This window comes from Lepidochelys kempii, chromosome 14 (genome assembly GCF_965140265.1).
Source record: "Lepidochelys kempii isolate rLepKem1 chromosome 14, rLepKem1.hap2, whole genome shotgun sequence".
NCBI classification, from domain to species: domain Eukaryota; kingdom Metazoa; phylum Chordata; order Testudines; family Cheloniidae; genus Lepidochelys; species Lepidochelys kempii.
The window spans coordinates 32,243,219-32,260,377 of NC_133269.1; the positions used below are offsets into that span (position 1 = coordinate 32,243,219).

Genomic DNA, 17,159 nt, shown 5'->3' on the forward strand with positions numbered 1-17,159 from the left:
GTGATCCATAGCAGGCATACGAGGCACTTTTGGGGGAGCCTTGTCCAGGCCTGCCATGGGTCAGCTCTCTCAAACCACCACCCCTGGCAGCGCAAGCCTGACCTTCCAGCCCCCTGCAGGCCTCGCTCTCTGTGTACAGGTTAGCGATCGACACTCCCAAAACCTCTGAGCGTCCCTCGGGAGTGCTCAGCCCGTTCCCCGGAGCACATGCAGAACTGTGACTCTAATCCCACAGGCGCGGTCCACAGCAGCTTGTAAGATTCAATTCAGACCAACCACTCTATTGAGAACACAGCAATTAGATATACAGAAAACAGGAATGAGTTTATTATCAAAGAACAGAGATGCAAGCGAGAGTGAATAAATACTGGTAACACCCATTGTTTCATGTTCTGTGTGTATATAAATCTCCCCATTGTATTTTCCACTGAATGCATCCGATGAAGTGAGCTGGAGCTCACGAAAGCTTATGCTCAAATAAATTGGTTAGTCTCTAAGGTGCCACAAGTCCTCCTTTTCTTTTTGCAAATACTGGAAAGTAATGGTAACATAGGATTTTGTTTTCTAACACTTTCTAGAGCCGGGGTTCTCACAAATTTTTGGCAGCCTCAGAATGAGGCTCTGACAATACTTAACTAACTGTAGGAAAAACAAACAAATAAATTACATGTGCATATTTACATAGGGATTTTTTGCAGACTCAATAATAAATATAAGGTACAGTTGTGTCTTATCTTTACTGGACCTAAACACAGAACAAACCAGTGCTTTGCACAGTCTTGTCTTTTTTGTTGTTCTTTTGCTTTTTTGGTCAAAGGTGGACGGCTGTACAACAATTCTGAACTAAATTTAAAAATGCTTTACATAATAGAAAGGATAATGACTAATAACGAAAGAATGTATCTGCCAATATGTCCAAAGTTTCTTTCACACAAAAAAAAACCCAGTCAACATAGCCCAGTAATAATAATGATAACAGTAACAACAAAATCTGAGCTGTTGCTGTTGTCTTTTCAGCTTGGTTTTTGCATCATTTAACAGCTTGCGCCTCTGAAGCTCACCGTAGTAATTTGGTTCAACTTCCCTTGCACAAGTGCTGTAGGGACGTTGCACGACATACATTTCAATTTGATGAATTTCTCTCTCACACTGCAACTTGTTCAGAAATGGAATCAGATGGCTTCGGAAACACAGGAAACTGCCTTTCCCCCTGGTGCTGAAGTGTTTCTTTTTCTTTCTATGTTTTGCTTTTCTTAGCAGAAGGTCCCAGAGGAGCCACCTGCTGTCACATTCAAGGTCATTTTCTGGCACTAGATTACCTGAAATACTTTCTGATACCCAGTCACATTTTAACTTTTTCACCTCCCTCCCCACCCCCATGAACAATCGCAACCTACCCAAACACCACGCAGTGAGATGGCCCATAGCCACTTACAGAGCTACAATAACATGAGATGTAAACACAGTGGTTAGAGGTCTATAAAATCATGAGTGGTGCAGAGAAAGTGACTAAGGAAAAGCTATTTACTTGTTCCCATAACACAAGAATTAGGGGCCACCAAATGAAATTAATGGGCACCAGGTTTAAAACAAATAAAAGGAAGTTCTTCCTCACACAGCGCACAGTCAACCTGTGGAACTCCTTGCCTGAGGAGGTTGTGAAGGCTAGGACTATAACAGGGTTTAAAAGAGAACTGGATAAATTCATGGAAGTTAAGTCCATGAATGGCTATTAGCTAGGATGGGTAAGGAATGGTGTCCCTAGCCTCTGTTTGTCAGAGGGTGGAGATGGATGGCGGGAGACAGATCACTTGATCATTGCCTGTTAGGTTCACTCCCTCTGGGGCACCTGGCGTTGGCCGCTGTTGGCAGACAGGATACTGGGCTGGATGGACCTTTGCTCTGACCCAGTATGGCCGTTCTTATGTTCTTAGCCAAAGAATACACTTTGTGACTTGAAAGAAAACCACACCTATGTAGCTCAGCTCTGCCGGCATGGTACTATTTAAAAGGGAGCACGCATGAAGATTTATGGCATTTAGAAGACACCTTTAATACTTAACATCTGAGCGATTGTTGGGGCACTTTGGAGGCTCTTGTGGCTGCAAAACAATCAGCTGCTGGCTGCATTTGAGAAATGCTGTTCTGGAGTCTAAATGAACAAGGCCTTCCCTTAGCCACATGCTGGGGAAATGAGGTAAGACTCCTTCTCATGAGATCACTCCCTCTCAGCTGCAGAGAAAAGCTTGACAACGTAACCCTGAGTTTAAAAGGTTCAAAAGCAGATGGCACATACGGAGTTTAAACGAGACACACTTATTGCTTGAGGGCCCCACTGCCTGATTTTGAGATCTTGGCTTGTTCAAGTAGGTGTGAGTTGTATAAGTGTCACTTCTAGGAGTCTCATTTTGAGCCCCTTTCGAGTGCGGTCTCTTTTCCCATCTGTCAAGGTTTCTTCCCCACTTTGAACTCTAAGGTACAAATGTGGGGACCTGCATGAAAACCTCCTAAGCTTACTTTACCAGCTTAGGTTAAAACTTCCCCAAGGTACAAACTATTTGACCCTTGGACTTCCACTGCCACCACCAAACGTTTAACCGGCTTTCTGGGAAAGTGTTGTTTGGAAACGTCTTTCCCCCCAAAATCCTCCCCAAAACCTTGCACCCCACTTCCTGGGGAACGTTTGGTAAAAATCCTCACCAATTTGCATAGGTGACCACAGACCCAAGCCCTTGGATCTTAGAACAATGACAAAAGGATTCAGTTCTTGAAAAGAAACATTTTAATAGAAGAAACAGTAAAAAGAAAAGGATCACCTCTGTAAGATCAGGACGGTAAATACCTTACAGGGTAATTAGATTCAAAACATAGAGAATCCCTCTAGGCAAAACCTTAGGTTACAAAAAGACACACGGACAGGAATATTCATTCTATTCAGCTCAACATATTTTATCAGCCATTTAAAGAAATCATAAGCTAACGCATATCTAGCTAGATTACTTACTAAGTTCTAAGACTCCATTCCTGTTCTGTCCCTGGCAAAAGCCTCACCCAGACAGACACAGACCCCTTTGATGTTCTCCCTCTTTCCAGCTTTTGAAAGTATCTTGTCTCCTCATTGGTCATTTTGGTCAGGTGCCAGCGAGGTTATCCTAGCTTCTTAACCCTTTACAGGTGAAAGGATTTTTCCTCTGGCCAGGAGGGATTTTAAAGGTGTGTACCCTTCCCTTTATATTTATGACACCATCACATACACCTCAGGTTTGCTACAGATCCACCGTCTTCCCATGTAGCACCGTGAGCTGCTGACCCCTTTCTCGTCGTTCAGATACGCGCAGTCACCTCCTCCTCTTAAGTGAAACCTGCCACACAGAAGCCAGGGAGCTGCAGTCAGGCAGAGGCCGGGCATTTCACACCAGTCCCAGCCAGGGGAGCCGTTCTCCACAGTGCAGGCCTGAGTGTGGAGCAGCTACTCTCCCAGCCCCTCAGGAGCAGAGCTCAGGACAGCAGGGGCTTTGCAGAACCGCTGACTGTTCCTGACCCTCTATGCTGAGCAGGCCACAGGGGTGCTGAAGAATGGACAGTCCCCAGCAGGACAGAGAGAATTTGTTAGACTGATTGTCAAAAGGGACCGGCCCTCTAACAAGAGGGGCAGACCATCACCAGAACCAGACGACTGAGCAGGAAAAGCGGGGGACAGGAAGGATCTCGCCTCCTTGAAACACATGGAGCAGAACCAAGATGACACTGAAAGAAGAAATTGCATTCAGGGGTTTCCTTCTCCGTTGATCTATAACTCTTGAGCTTTCCATTGGGCATGGGGGAAAAAGAGAGTGTTGAAGAAGTTCCTTTGTGAAAGCATGTGTTCCTTGTTTGTAACCCTCACATAAGTCTCCCAGAGTTCATCTGGTGTGGAGGGTGGAGCTCTAGGGACAACATGCCTCTCGGGAGATTTGGGAGGGTTCAGCACTGGTTTTGGATCCTACAGCAGCTGATCTGCAGGGTCCCACATCCTAAGGAGCATACCAGACAGGGAGTCTGTACCCCAGGAGAATGCCACAGAGGCTCGAACTCAGGACAGTGTCTGGTAGCTCTTCAGACCCAGTGAGGCTGGAAGCAGGTGGGATCCAAAGGTTGGGTCCAATACAGCAGAATGGGGACTGTCCATTGGGGAGCCCTGACCCAGCGCCAAAAGAGCCTGATTTTTCAAAGTACTGAAGTAACCCAGACCAGAGAAGTGGGGGGGGGTCTCCATCCCCCTCTAATGGCTGGCCTGCAAAAGAGCTTTATCAACCGGGGGGGAGTTTCAGTTAAAGAAGTGGATTCTTTCGCTCCTATGGCAGAGGCTCATGCTTCTACTGCTGAAGTCCCAGGGTTCAAGCAGCGCTGGTTTTGTGATCACACTTGGAGCCCACTGAAACCCATCGCGGGGTGTTGGGCAGCCATCACTACTGTACCCCGTTCCCGTGGGAGCCCCAGGCGTCCAGCACCTGTGAACCGCAGGCTCCTTTAACATCGGTGCCTTGTTGCGGATTCAGAGGCCTCACCAGCCAAGTCACTCAAACCTGCCGGCTGCAATCCCCAGCGGGACCTGCACCTGCCATGCAGTGCTCGGCATGCTGCCCTCTCTAGCAGCCACTGTTAACCTGAGCTCCCTGCTGCCTCCTTTCCCCAGGGGGGGTCAGACACCCCAGGGACCTTGCTGAAGAGGGCTGGGGGAGAACAGCGAGTGTCCCAGCTGAAATCCCAGCGCGCAGCGAGGGCATCTCTGGCTATGGCGGGCTCTGTCTCCGGCCCAGCACCGTGCTGCGGGGAGGAGCTGAGAGTTCAGGGACACGCCGGCTCCCATCGGTCTCCGATACACGCAGGACGCGAACGGACCAGGGTCGTGTCTGGTGGTTTCACTAGCACTGAATGGTGGATCTACCTGAGCTCAAACCGCTCAGACACCAGAATCCCCAAGCCCAGGGAATTAGTCCAGAGGGGTGAGAGAGACTCACAGGTGGTTGAATTTGGTGCCATTGGCCCATTTCCAGGGCTGACCCTGCTCCCTCCAGAGGCCGATCCAGTGGTCATAGACACCCTTATGGCGCAGCAGGAACGCCTTAAAGAAAGCTGAGGGACAGCAGGTATCAGCCCCACCTCCCATGCTCCCCCCCACCGCCCCTCCAGGGCTCTGTGCTGCAGAGAATCCCAGTCACATATTGAAGGGTGCTCAGTTTATTTTCAGGGGGGATTTTCCCCTCCCTCTTGCAAAGCACAAGATCCCCCGGGCAGTCTTAACCCTCCCACCGCACACAGCAGCCCCACCCCGGTGCTCCCAGTCACCCACACCCCAAGTCCCCCTGAGCTGGGGGCAGCTGTTGGGTCTGAGCTCTCTGCAGAGACGGCTCTTCTCACAGAGCAGCCACCGCTCACCCCAGCAAGGCAGGAGGAGGGAGGGAGGCAAGCTGAAGTGGGAGGGGTCAATGTGAAAGGATCCCCTCCTCCCCCGCCTCCTCAGCTGGCTGCTCCTTTCCCATCCCCACAACAGGAGCACTGGCTGGGTTCTCAGTCCCACTCCAGCAGCCAGCAGGCCAGGAGATGCTTGAGCCAGCCCTGCCCTAGACAGAAGCTGTCTCCCTATTTGGGGAGGGGGGCAGCGGAGAATGGGCAATCCCTGTGATCACACACAGACAGTAGGGCCCTGGGCCCAGCCAGGCCTGGCGTTCAGCGGCTGGAAGTTCATTCACTCCGGCCTCCCAGCACGGGAGGGCTCACAGCTGCTCCTCACCCCATGGGGCAGAGCCCAGGTCCTGCTGCAGCAGCCATCCCTGTGCCCAGATTAGTGTCTGGCAACTCGAGAGTCTCTCACCGTTTCCTGCTCACTGTCGATCCCAGCCAGGGAGGCACCCGGGGCAGAGCAGCGGCTTCGGCTGTCGGTCCAGCTCCCTTCCGTCTCTGAGAAATAGTAGCATTTCCCTCGGTATCCCATCCAGCCGTCCGGGCACGAGGGGCTCGCAGGGGGGCACAGATCAGCTGATGAAAGCTGAGAGGTCAGCGCTGAGAATGAGACAGTCACATGGAGGGTAAGAATTGCAACGAGAATTGGGCATTTGACTGGTACAAAAATTGGTCAACTGACCAGTCAAATCTGTCAAAGAGTGGTCAGATATTTTAAAATACCAATTTATCAGAATTGGTTACCTCCCGCCAGGAAGAAAAAAGAGCAAGACGTCATTGTCTCCAGTAGGTTTAGCTTTCGATAGATATGGATCTACCTAATTTTTTAAAAAATGTACTTCACTGAGTTATTTTAGCTCAGAAAAAAAAGGCAAAACAATGAAACCAAGTTCTGGAAAACACCAGTGAGGCTCCAAGACGCAATCCGAAAGGCAGGCTGCCTCCTACCCCCCCAGGGCTCTCGCTGGAGCATTTGACTGCGGCCAAACAGGCAGTCAATTGACCGGCTTGCCAAGCCCATTGGGACCCCCAGCTGGGGCTGGTCCACTGCAATCAGATGCAGGGGGACGGAGACGTTTGTCACTGTAAATTTGCCTGGCAAGAAGGATTCCAGGGACACTCCCAGCCTGCGAGGGACTGACACAGCTCAGAGCATTTCACCCCAGGCACAAGATCAACAGCTGGACGTTCAACCTAGCAACAAACAGCAGGTGAACAACTGAGAAGAATGTGGGAACTTTCACTCAGGGACATGAAAGCCACAAGGGGGCGCCAGAAACCACAGCCATGGGAAGTGACCTGTTGCACTGTGGGCCAGGAATGATGGAACTTAATTCACCTCCTACCTGCAGACTTTTCTCTCCCCAAACACAGCAGCAAGAAAGGCACTTTCTGGAAGCCCTCACGGCAGTGTAACCCTTTCAGAGCCATGAAAGAGCAGCAGTGGGGTCACCCATAAGTGACACCAAAGAGGATTTGAAAGGCCTGTCTAGTTGAGAGGAGTTGGACTCAAACCCCTCCAGATGTTTTCGAGCACGTCACTTTTGTTTGCACCACAGTAACTCGGTAGCTGGTTTTCAAGCCTTCCCATGTGGCTGGCGCTCAGCGAGGAACAGACACTCTAAGTTGGGAAGAGTTAGGAAACGTGGCAGCGGTGATCAGAAAGCGAGCATGTGTTCACCTCACTCACAAGGCATGTCTGACCCTGTAGATTTCACTGTCCAGTGCACGGTAGCCCACACCCCTGCCCTACTGAACTGAGCAGAGAAGTCAGTGACTAACAGTTGATGGCACAGGCTGTCTCCACCATCCATCTCCAGCTCAGATGCCACATGTTCTGCAGAGCTCCCTGCACCTGCAGGTGTGTAACCAACCTTAAGCTCACAGATTCCCACCTTACACAGCGAGAACCAATGCTGCCCATTGCAACAGCCTGCCATTACAGCAGGGAGCTGGGATTCAGGGCGCATCTGTATCCGAGCAATCTGCACCAGTATAATCACAGTGACGCAGTGACATCAGGGCAAACACCTCCTGGAGATGCGCTGGAGCAGTGCGGCTCGCTCTGGTAACTTCCTGCAGCAAACTGCACCAAGGCAAGCTCCTTTGTGCACCAGTGAGTGCGTCTGCTTTAGCGGTTTGCACCAATTCAACTACACGGACGTCATGACATCGGCACAGAGGATTCCTAATGCAGACGGACCTGGATTCAATCCCCTCTGCCAGCTGCTAAACCCTCCTGGGGCCCAGTGATCGGATCCCAGGACAATAGAGAAATCCCACCCCCGACATTCCCCAGCACGCCCTGCCCCTGACAATGGGGGGATACAACAGGGTTCATGTTCACCGCAAACAGACGCCCTCTGCATGAGCACACGCTGTCTGTGCAGCCCGGGGGAGTGAATGGTGCTAAGGGACCCTTCATGGCCAAGCTCAGCGATTGGGGAGTTTCCACACTGCGCTGGTGGAGGGGTCTTGACTTAATTCTATGGCTCATTTCAATAACATGGCAGCACCTGCCGCCCGGCCACAGGCGTGACCTGAAGATCCAGGAAGGCCAAGCTGGTAACCTCAGAGTAACACAGGGAAGGCAAAGAGCTCAGGGTTGCACTGCATCCTGTCCCACTGGACACCCTGGTCAGGGACTGCTTCATGGCGCGTGGCAAAGGTGACTTGGGTCCAAAGTGCTCAGAGATGGGCTGGGGGGGCTAATGTCAGTCAGATCGTCCTGACACAGAGAGTGCCCAGGTGCAGGGGTCTGGGAGGAAGATCCCCCAGGAATCCTCTGTCCCAGGGGCAGAAGCCGGACAGGCCGGGAGGAGAGAGTGAGTGTGGCAGGTCACGGGGGAATGGGATGGGCGGAGATCATAGATGGAGGGGAAGGGAGCGGGGCGGAAGCTGGGAACTCACCTGCCAGAGCAATGATGGCAGCAATCAACGCAGACCATACAACTATCACTGCAACCACAACTCTACAGGTTGGACTTTTCTTGCAGTTCCAAGGAGGGTCTGAAACAGAAAGACCCGTCAGGCAGGGCTGGGAGGACACGTCTCACTGACAGCACCAGGGCTGGAGCTGCCCTGCAACATGCACCGTTCTAGTCTAGTTTTTGTAAAGCTCTCCAACACCACTTTCTACAAACCATTACCCTCTGATCCCACTGAGGGTTTCCAAAAGTTAGTGCCTGTCTCACCCACCGCAACCTGCAAGGTCTCGTGCCAGCAAAGGGAAGCTGCTCCCAGATCTGGAGCTGCATTCGCATGTCCTGAGGGCTGTCCTGCACCATGGTCACTACGGGCAGGTAGGTCATCAACCTCCATCTCTGTCCCAGCTGCAGGATGGCCTCTGGTTCCTGCTCCCTCAGGCACCTGGAGATACTGAAAAAGGGGTGGGGTTGGCAGAACAGGAGAACACCCCATGAGGTTAAGAAATGGCAGTGAGAGCCTTTTCCCTCCCTGGGAGATTATGGTGTCCCTCTGTGGGGACTCCCTTCCTGGCAGATGCTAGTGAGCTATTGAAAGAGCTCAGCCTGTTTAGATTATAAAAAAGATTGGGTGGTGACATCATTGAAGTGTTGAAGTGACTTCATGGAGAGAAAATATTGGGTATTAAAGGGCTCATTAATCTATCAGAGAAAAGCATAACAAGACCCAGTGGCTGGAAACTCAAAAGAGACCAATTCGTATTAGAAAGAGGGCACACATATTCAACAGTGAGGACGAATCACCAAAGGAAGAAACTAGAAAGGGAAGTGGTGGGAATTCCCCACCTCTTGATGTCTTCTAATGAAGACTAGATGCCTTTCTGGAACGTGTGTAGTCAAAAATTAGCTCCTATGCTGTACAGAAAGCATGTGATATGCAGGGGGTCAGATGACACGCTCTAATGGTCTCTTCTGTCCATAAAGTCTGCTAATTGATGAAAAATGAGCAAGCATGGGGAGAAGCCTCTGATGTTTTACTGTGTTCGGCTTGAGCCCACAATGAACGCTCATTGAGAGGGGTGATCCAGGGGAAGCAGCTCAAACATCCAATGTGGCTGGACAGGGGCAGGACATCAGCACTGCAGGGGAGGGGTGGGTGTGGCAGTGACATCACAAGGGCCTTTGGCAGGACCTCAGCCTATTGGACAAAGGTGGTAGGGAGGCGATGACCTCACAGAGAGATCTTGACATCAGCCAGGCAGGACAGGGGTGCAGGACAGGGGCCACCTCGGAGATCCCTGTGGCTTTGCTTCAGCACGTCTCCTTCTCGAGGTCTCTCCTAGAGGACTGAGAGAGCATTCACTTTCACATTCGTGAGCGCAAGGAGGACCCTCTTCGGAGTTTTCTCCTTTTCTTTTAGTGGATTTGCTCGAAAACAGACGTCCCTGTATAGAAGGTAAGAGCCTCGGAGAGGTTTGGAACCTGTTCAGTCTGATCCATCAGGTGTCGGCTGATTTTTAGGAATGGAAAACACTAGATTGCGGGGGCAGCATTTTATTTCCGACCTAAGACTTTGTCCCTTAGAATTACTGGGGACATTGGGGTTTCTCCTTTTTGTTTTCCCTTTTCCTGTCTCTCCCTCCTTTCTCGTCTTCTCTTGCATCTTTGTCCTTTTCCCCTGCTTTCCTTTCACCACCAGGACCTGTCTGTGCGTGTGGAGTTGGGGACGGAGGGGGGGAGGGGGTGTTGCACTCCAACTCTCATTGCGGGAGGCCCTCCCAAAGACATGTGGCTGGAATAGTGCTCTAAGAGTGACTCCCTCCGGTGGTGACCCGGGACATCTGGTGAGAACTCTCAGCTTTCTGCTTCTCAGAGTCTCAATGCTGATTGGGGGAGTTTGGGGCTATTGTGAGGGAGGAGGCTCAGGTCCTTGTGACCCTCTTTTAAGACCAAGGAAATAGGGCGTAACCAAACATGTATTTGATTGCTCTTGCCGCTTTTCTCCATTCATTGTCTTGGAGTAATTCACGATTCTCTCTCTAATGGGCTAGTTCTTCTAAAATACTTACTAAAGAATTAGGTTTTAATAAAGCCAAATGCAACCCCATACCTCCAGTAACAAAGGAGTCAGGCGGCACCCTACAGAATTGGGGACAATCCGCTGGAAAGCAGTGACCCTGAAAAGGATTTTGGGGTCATAGTGGACAAGCTGTTCAACATGAGCTGTCAATGTGAAACTGTGTTAAAAAAGGTTAAAGCCATTCTTGGCTGGATAGAGTAGTGAGGATGGAAAGGGAAGTGAAAGAGCATTGGTGAGACTGATGTTGGAATGTTGAATCCAGTTCTTGTGTCCACATTTTGAATATTATGTTAAAACAATTGGAGAGGGTGCAGAAAAGATTCATAACTGAGTGATGGGGATGATGCCCTATTATGAGACATTGAAAAAGCTCAATCTGCTTAGTATATACAAGAGAAGAATGAGAAGTGAGTTGCTTGACTTCATGGAGAGAAAATGTTGAGTATAAAAGGGCTCTTTTATGTCTCAGAGAAAGGCATGACAAAACCCCATGGATGGAAGCAGAAATCAGAAAAAGGATAATGACAATAAGACCCAGATTTGTAAGAGGGTGGTGTTAGGGGGCTTATTCCTTCACCCACTTACTTCCCTGGTCCTTCTCACATGAACAGAGAGCAACAATACCCGAAGTCCAAAGGGGCAAACAATTCGATGTTTATTGGGGTGAACTTCCAGCAAGCATGATTCCAGTTTCCTTCCTTAGTATCCTCCTTCCCAGCTCTGACACCACAGAGCCTTACACCTATGTCCCTGTTCCGATTCCTGCCCTTAGCCAAGCATGATTCCAACTTCCTTACTCCCATTCCCTGTTCCCATTTCCCCCTTTAGCAAAACATGATTCCAATTTTCTTACCCCCATTCCCTGTTCCCATCTCCCCCTTTAGCAAAACATGATTCCAATTTTCTTACCCCCATTCCCTGTTCCCATCTCACACACCCACATGCCCACCCCCACCCACCCCCCCACCCCCCATTGACTACAGATTATATAGTAAAACTTGAGTTCTGCTTAGCTATACCTTAACCAATCATTTTCCTGAAATTTAACTAACCAATCCTAACATATTGTAACATGATTATGTAACCAATTATATCCCACCACCTCAATTAGTTTACACCTAGCAAAATTAATTATACAGCAGACAGGAACAATCACAGAACCAGACAGAGATTATACAGACAAACAACAGCAAAGTGGGAACTATAATGACAAAACAATACAGAAGTGAGGATTTCACATCCCAGCTATTGATAAGTGAGTTCTTGCCAGACAGGATGCTATCAAACTAAGTTTCCTTTCACATTTTCTAGGCACTTCCCTTTCTCTGGAGGTGATAGGAATACAATCCTGTCCTGATACTGCCTAACAGCCCAATAGCACCTTATTTCAATGTGACTAGTTTGGAATGTGAGGATGTGACCGTTCGCTTCCCAGCTTATGGCTGCCTCTGCTGCTTAGCCAAAGGCCTTAGCCTAAGAACAGGGCCTCAGACTGTCACAGTAAGAGAAGGCCCTTACACCAGCAGACAGTGATTTTGATTCTTTCTTTTATACCTCTATCACTAGCCAAGTGATAAGAATACACCTAAATTCTTAGAGTATAGGCCTTTACAGACAGGCCTGAATATCTATATCCTAACAGGTGGTTTGTCATTGGCACAAAGTACCAAGAGAAATGATGGCTTCTCCATCTCTTGATCTCTTCGAATAAAGACTAGATGCCTTTCTGGAAAATGTTTGAGTAAAAGAAAAGCCCAGCTCTTCTGACATACAGGAGGCCTTAGGATACGCAGGGGATCAGATTAAATGCTCGAATGGTTCCTTCTGGCCATAAAGTCAACTAACTTGTGAAAACCTAATTGCGGCCTGGGGAAGAACTACTGTGTTCTACTATGTAGTCGGTGTCACCCCACAAGGAAGTGACATTGAGTGGGGTGATCCAGGGGAAGCGGCTGAAACATCCAATGTAGCTGGACAGGGGCAGGACATCAGCACTGCAGGGGAGTGGTGGGTGTGGCAGTGACATCACAAGAGCCTTTGGCAGGACCTCAGCCTATTGGACAAAGGTGGTGGGGAGGCGATGACCTCACAGAGAGAACTTGACATCAGCCAGGCAGGACAGGGGTGCAGGACAGGGGCAAGCTCGGAGATCCCTGTGGCTTTGCTTCAGCACGTCTCCTTCTCGAGGTCTCTCCTGGAGGACTGAGAGAGCATTCACTTGCACGTACGTGAGCGCAAGGAGGACCCTCTTTGGAGTTTTCTCCTTTTCTTTTAGTGGATTTGCTCGAAAACAGACGTCCCTGTATAGAAGGTAAGAGCCTCGGAGAGGTTTGGAACCTGTTCAGTCTGATCCATCAGGTGCTGGCTGATTTTTAGGAAAGGAAAACATTAGATTGTGGGGGCAGTATTTTATTTCCGACCTAGGATTTTGTCCCTTAGAATTACTGGGGACATTGGGGTTTCTCCTTTTTGTTTTCCCTTTTCCTCTGTCCCTCCTACCTTTCTCTTCTTGCTTCCTTTGTCCTTTTCCTCTGCTCTCCTCCCACCACCAGGAGCTCTGTGTGTGGAGCGGGGTCCGGGGGGGTTGTGGGAGGCCCTCACAGAGAGGTGAGACTGGACTAGTGCTCCGAGAGTGATCCCCTCGGTGGTGACCGGGGCCATTCTTTGGGCTATTTAATGAGAACCCTTAGCCTCCCACCCCTCAAAGTCTCAACCTTGATTGGCTGAGGAGGGGGCTATTGACAGGGAGGAAACTCTGGTCTTTGTTGTTCTCTTTTATGACCAAGCAAATAAGTCGCAATCAGTTATACGTTTGACCAATGTGGATGCTGCTCTCCATTCATTGTCTCGGAGCAGTTCATGATCCTCTCGAACATTCCAGTTCTTCTGAAATAATTGCTGAATAATTACTATGAACAATTGTTGGTCTGTAGCTCATTTGAGAGCAATTCTGCTACTGACTGGCTGCATCAGCTAAGACAAGTCCCTGCTCCTTTCTCAGCCTTCGTTTCTCCTTCTGTCAAGAATGAATAACAATCCTCTCCCACTTACGTCACCATGGGTGGATGCTGGGGATCCACTGAACAGTGTCACTCGGAGCAGTGCAGACTAGGGGGTGTCCTATCACACTGAGCCATATCAGATTATAACCTAATATTCAATTTGATTTGTATTTTATTGTTTTGAAATTGTGAAAAGCAGCAACTACTTAGCTCAGAGTGAAGCATCTCATCCAATTTTCTAGAGCATAGTGTCTCCCCTTTGTGTATGACGAGACAGTTGAATGCACTGTGACGGACAGGAGATGCTCTTGTTTTGCAAACAGATATTTTTGCAAAGAATTTTCATCCTACTTGTTATGATTTCAAGAAACAAAGTGGTTTCGTTTGAATGGATTTTCTGACAGAAAAAGGTTTCCATGAAAATGTTCACCCCTTATTTCCTGGGCCTTATCCCTGCCTCTGGGGGGTTGTTGTCTGTTAGTTAGAACAGGAATCAGGACAGTTGTCTTCTCTTTCTGGCTCCGTCACCGCTTCGCTGTGTGACACCTTGGGTAGGTCCAATGGGAACAGGGTCAATTCTCTAACTCCAGGCAGCAGGAAGCCTGGGTGAGATAAGGGATGTTAAGGCCATCTGCGAAGGAGAAAGGGATGTTTCCAGGTGTTGAATGTCAAGAACTCTAAACTTTGCTAAAATGGATAGTCTCGAGAAACAAGAACTAGTTGGGGCCAAACTTTAACCATTGTCTTCTATAAAGCCCATTCAGGAATGTGAGTCCCAGAGAGCCATAGAGAGGGGGAGCAACTTGCCCAAAGTCCCACAGATCAAGAGGCAGCAATGGAAACAGGAGTGACACTCTCTCTCAAAGGCAGGGGGACCAGACATTAGGGCCTGGTTGCAATTGCCAGCTGTGGGAGGGAGTGTGCGGCAGTGGTGAGTGAAGGGGTCCATCCATGGCTCTGACACTCGGTGTGACCCTGTGGTCGTAGCTGAGGCCCGTTTGCCGTCAGTAGGGTTGGGGTCCCATGGCTACAGCCCAGTGGGTTTGGGAGGCTCCAGGAAGGTGAGTAAAGTGCTGGGATGTCAGGATCCCGGAGGCGCTGTCACCTCCGCCCTAGGGCCGTGTTCTGCACCCCCTGCTGCTGGCTGAGTTTCTCCGTCCCTTGGCAATCAGACAGACTCTTGTTTTCACAGCCAGTCGATCGCCCTCGTGTCATCACCCTGCCTGCTGGCTGGGCAGGGTAACTCCTGAGGTCACCACCCTCTCCAGCCTGCCTTGGGCTTGGAGAGTGAGGAGGAGGGTGAGGGACGTCTGCTGACCCTGAACATCCGCCATCCATTGTACCATCACTGAGAGCACGTGAGTGGCATTCGGGTTCCTCGGTGTGTTCCCCTCTCTGTCTGGGGGAGAGACTATCTCCAAAGGGGGATTTCATTTGCAAACAGCCCCCAAGAGCCCCTCACTCTTAGGCCAGGCAGGGGCTTCTCCAGAGCCGTCTCCAGTGTGTTTGGAAAGGTTCCAGCAATGGGGCTTCCCAGCCCTTCCCCTCCCAGCCCTTCCCTCCCAACCCTTCCCCAGGCTGAGAGTCTCTGAGGTGAGCCAGACCCTGTGAGCTGCTGAGCCTGGAAATCAATGGGGAATGAGGAGGGCTCTGTGCTTCCTGTGCCGAGGGCCTTTGTGACTTTGATGTGAGGAATGATTTCCCAGGAGAAGTCCGGACTCCTGGCTTCTGTTCCTTCTCTAGCCTGGGTGGGAGAGTGGCCTGGGACGACAGGAGGGGACTGCTTCTCCAGAGTAACCGATGGTCTTTGGGACTGACCTCATTGCTGGAAAAGGATGAGACTTCCTGGCTATTGCAGCAGCAGGGATTACGAGGGGGAACGTTGGGAGCGGATCATGCAATGAACTCCTGCCCGTGTGTGTAGATGGCATTCCCTGCACTCCTGTGAGGGCAGAGGGGGCGGCTGTGGTTGGAGGAGGGAGGAGGAGGGACGGAAAAGGCCCAGGAGTGAAAGGCTGCCTTGAGCCCAGTCTCACCCCTGCTCCCCGCTCGGTTCCAGGATGGCCAGGCTCCTGCGGATGTTGCGGAGGAAGGCTCTGCAGGTGGCCCCAGAGCCTGAGGGAAGCAGCTGCCGTCTTCCCAAGGGGCAGAGCAACCCCTGCATCCCTGCTGGCGGGGAAGCAGGTCCCATCCAGGCCAGACGGCGGAAGTGCCCGGCCTTCTGGAAAAGGACCCCGGCTCCCGGCGCAGGCGCCGAGCTGGGAGAGGCTCCGACCAGGCCCCAATGGAGCTGGCCCAGGCTGCGGTTTCGCAGACAGGACCCAGCCCAGGAGGGGCGCCGGGCAGGGTGGCTCTGGGGCTTGTTGTGTGGGCAGCAGCGGCCCCAGGAGCCCAGACCTCGTTCCCATCAGGAGGCATCGCCCTGCCCGGTCTCTGAGGACCTTCCAGCCCCTGCAGGCCAGGAGGGGGAAGGTCCCTGTCCCAGCACCGGCAGCTCAGCCTGGGACAGCGGCAGCACCTGGGCATCTGGCAGCAGCCAGGCCAATGGAGGCCACTGCTTTGTTCCAGGTGAGGAGCCGGGCTGGGCTCCGGGAGGGCTGAGGACGGGATGTGAACACCCTGGGCCCAGATGCTCTCCCAGGGATACGGGGGGGGGGTCCCAGCCCAGGTGTCTGGCCTGAGCCCCGCGAACCCCACGGACAGCAGCAGCCATCACACAGCTGCCCCTTCCGCACGGGGACCTGGGGGTGGGGGCATGAAGAGCTGCTGCCACTTTGGTCCTTGCTGCTCCAGGGCCGGGGGAATCGGCACCTCCCCTGGAGTCCTGGCCAGTGGAGGGGGGGTTCTTCTCTGGGCTTCTGCAGCTGTTGGGGGCTGAAGGCATCCCTGAGAGGGAGGTTTGGGGCCCCATCTGCCCTGGGTGCCTGAGGTGGGAAGGGGGGTCTTGAATCCTGCTCTGCCCACCACGCCCCTGTCCTTCCCTCCCTGGTGCAGGGACCCCCCTGGATTCGGAGCAGGAGGAAGGGGTGGACGTGGCCAAAGATGAAGCTGCTCTCAAGGTCATCCGAGAGCAGCTCCAGTGCAGAGATAAGGTACAAATGTTCCCCACTGGGCTGGAACCAAGATTGCCCTGCCCCTTCCCAGGATCCCCACCCCCTGCCGAGGGTCTTGTGCCTCCTGATCCACCACCCCCAATGGGACCCTTTTACATCCATGATGTGGGACCCCCAAGATGGGGGTGTCCCACAACAGCCAAAGTCATCTCCCCCCACAGGCACTGTCCCAGTTCCTGATCCTGCTTGTGTAGGAGTGGTGGGGGATTTGGACAATAGGCGGGTCCCCACAATCCCCCATTGAGGCCTGAGCCCTGGAGCTGGTGTGGGTGGGGCAGGAAGGTCCCTCATTAACAGGTTCTCTCTCGCTATACCCCACTCCCGGTGGGTACAGGATGAGGGGCAGCAGCTCCTGTTCCTTCAGGCCATCTACCCCGCATGTCTGGCTGCACGGGAGAGAGGGGAGGACACGCTGGAGCCGCGCTGCTGCAAGGCGGCTGTGGTGAAGAGGATTGTGGTGAGTGAGACACGCCATATGGCAGCTGGAGGGAGGGGGAGAATTGTGGGGCTGGAGGGCAGCTGAGAGTGGGGGACAAGGAATCTCATGGTCCCAGCTCAGTCGTCGGGATGGGGCTGAATGGGGGCAGTTTTGACAGGG

General features: G+C 51.6%; 2 protein-coding genes across 6 annotated transcripts in view; both read right to left on the bottom strand.

The window, feature by feature from the left end:
• Positions 1 to 17,159, bottom strand: part of LOC140898275 (butyrophilin-like protein 2) — a 1,102,357-nt gene that overhangs the window by 917,576 nt on the left and 167,622 nt on the right. The gene's annotated exons all lie outside the window — the stretch shown is intronic.
• LOC140897996 (C-type lectin domain family 2 member D-like) lies at positions 1,541 to 8,532 on the bottom strand. The gene is made up of 6 exons (XM_073311363.1): positions 8,499 to 8,532; positions 8,353 to 8,451; positions 5,855 to 6,042; positions 5,001 to 5,104; positions 3,245 to 3,362; positions 1,541 to 2,442 (listed from the first exon to the last, which is right to left on the bottom strand). Exons 1-6 carry the CDS (start codon positions 8,530 to 8,532, stop codon positions 2,404 to 2,406), a joined length of 582 nt encoding a protein of 193 aa, XP_073167464.1. The 3' UTR covers positions 1,541 to 2,403.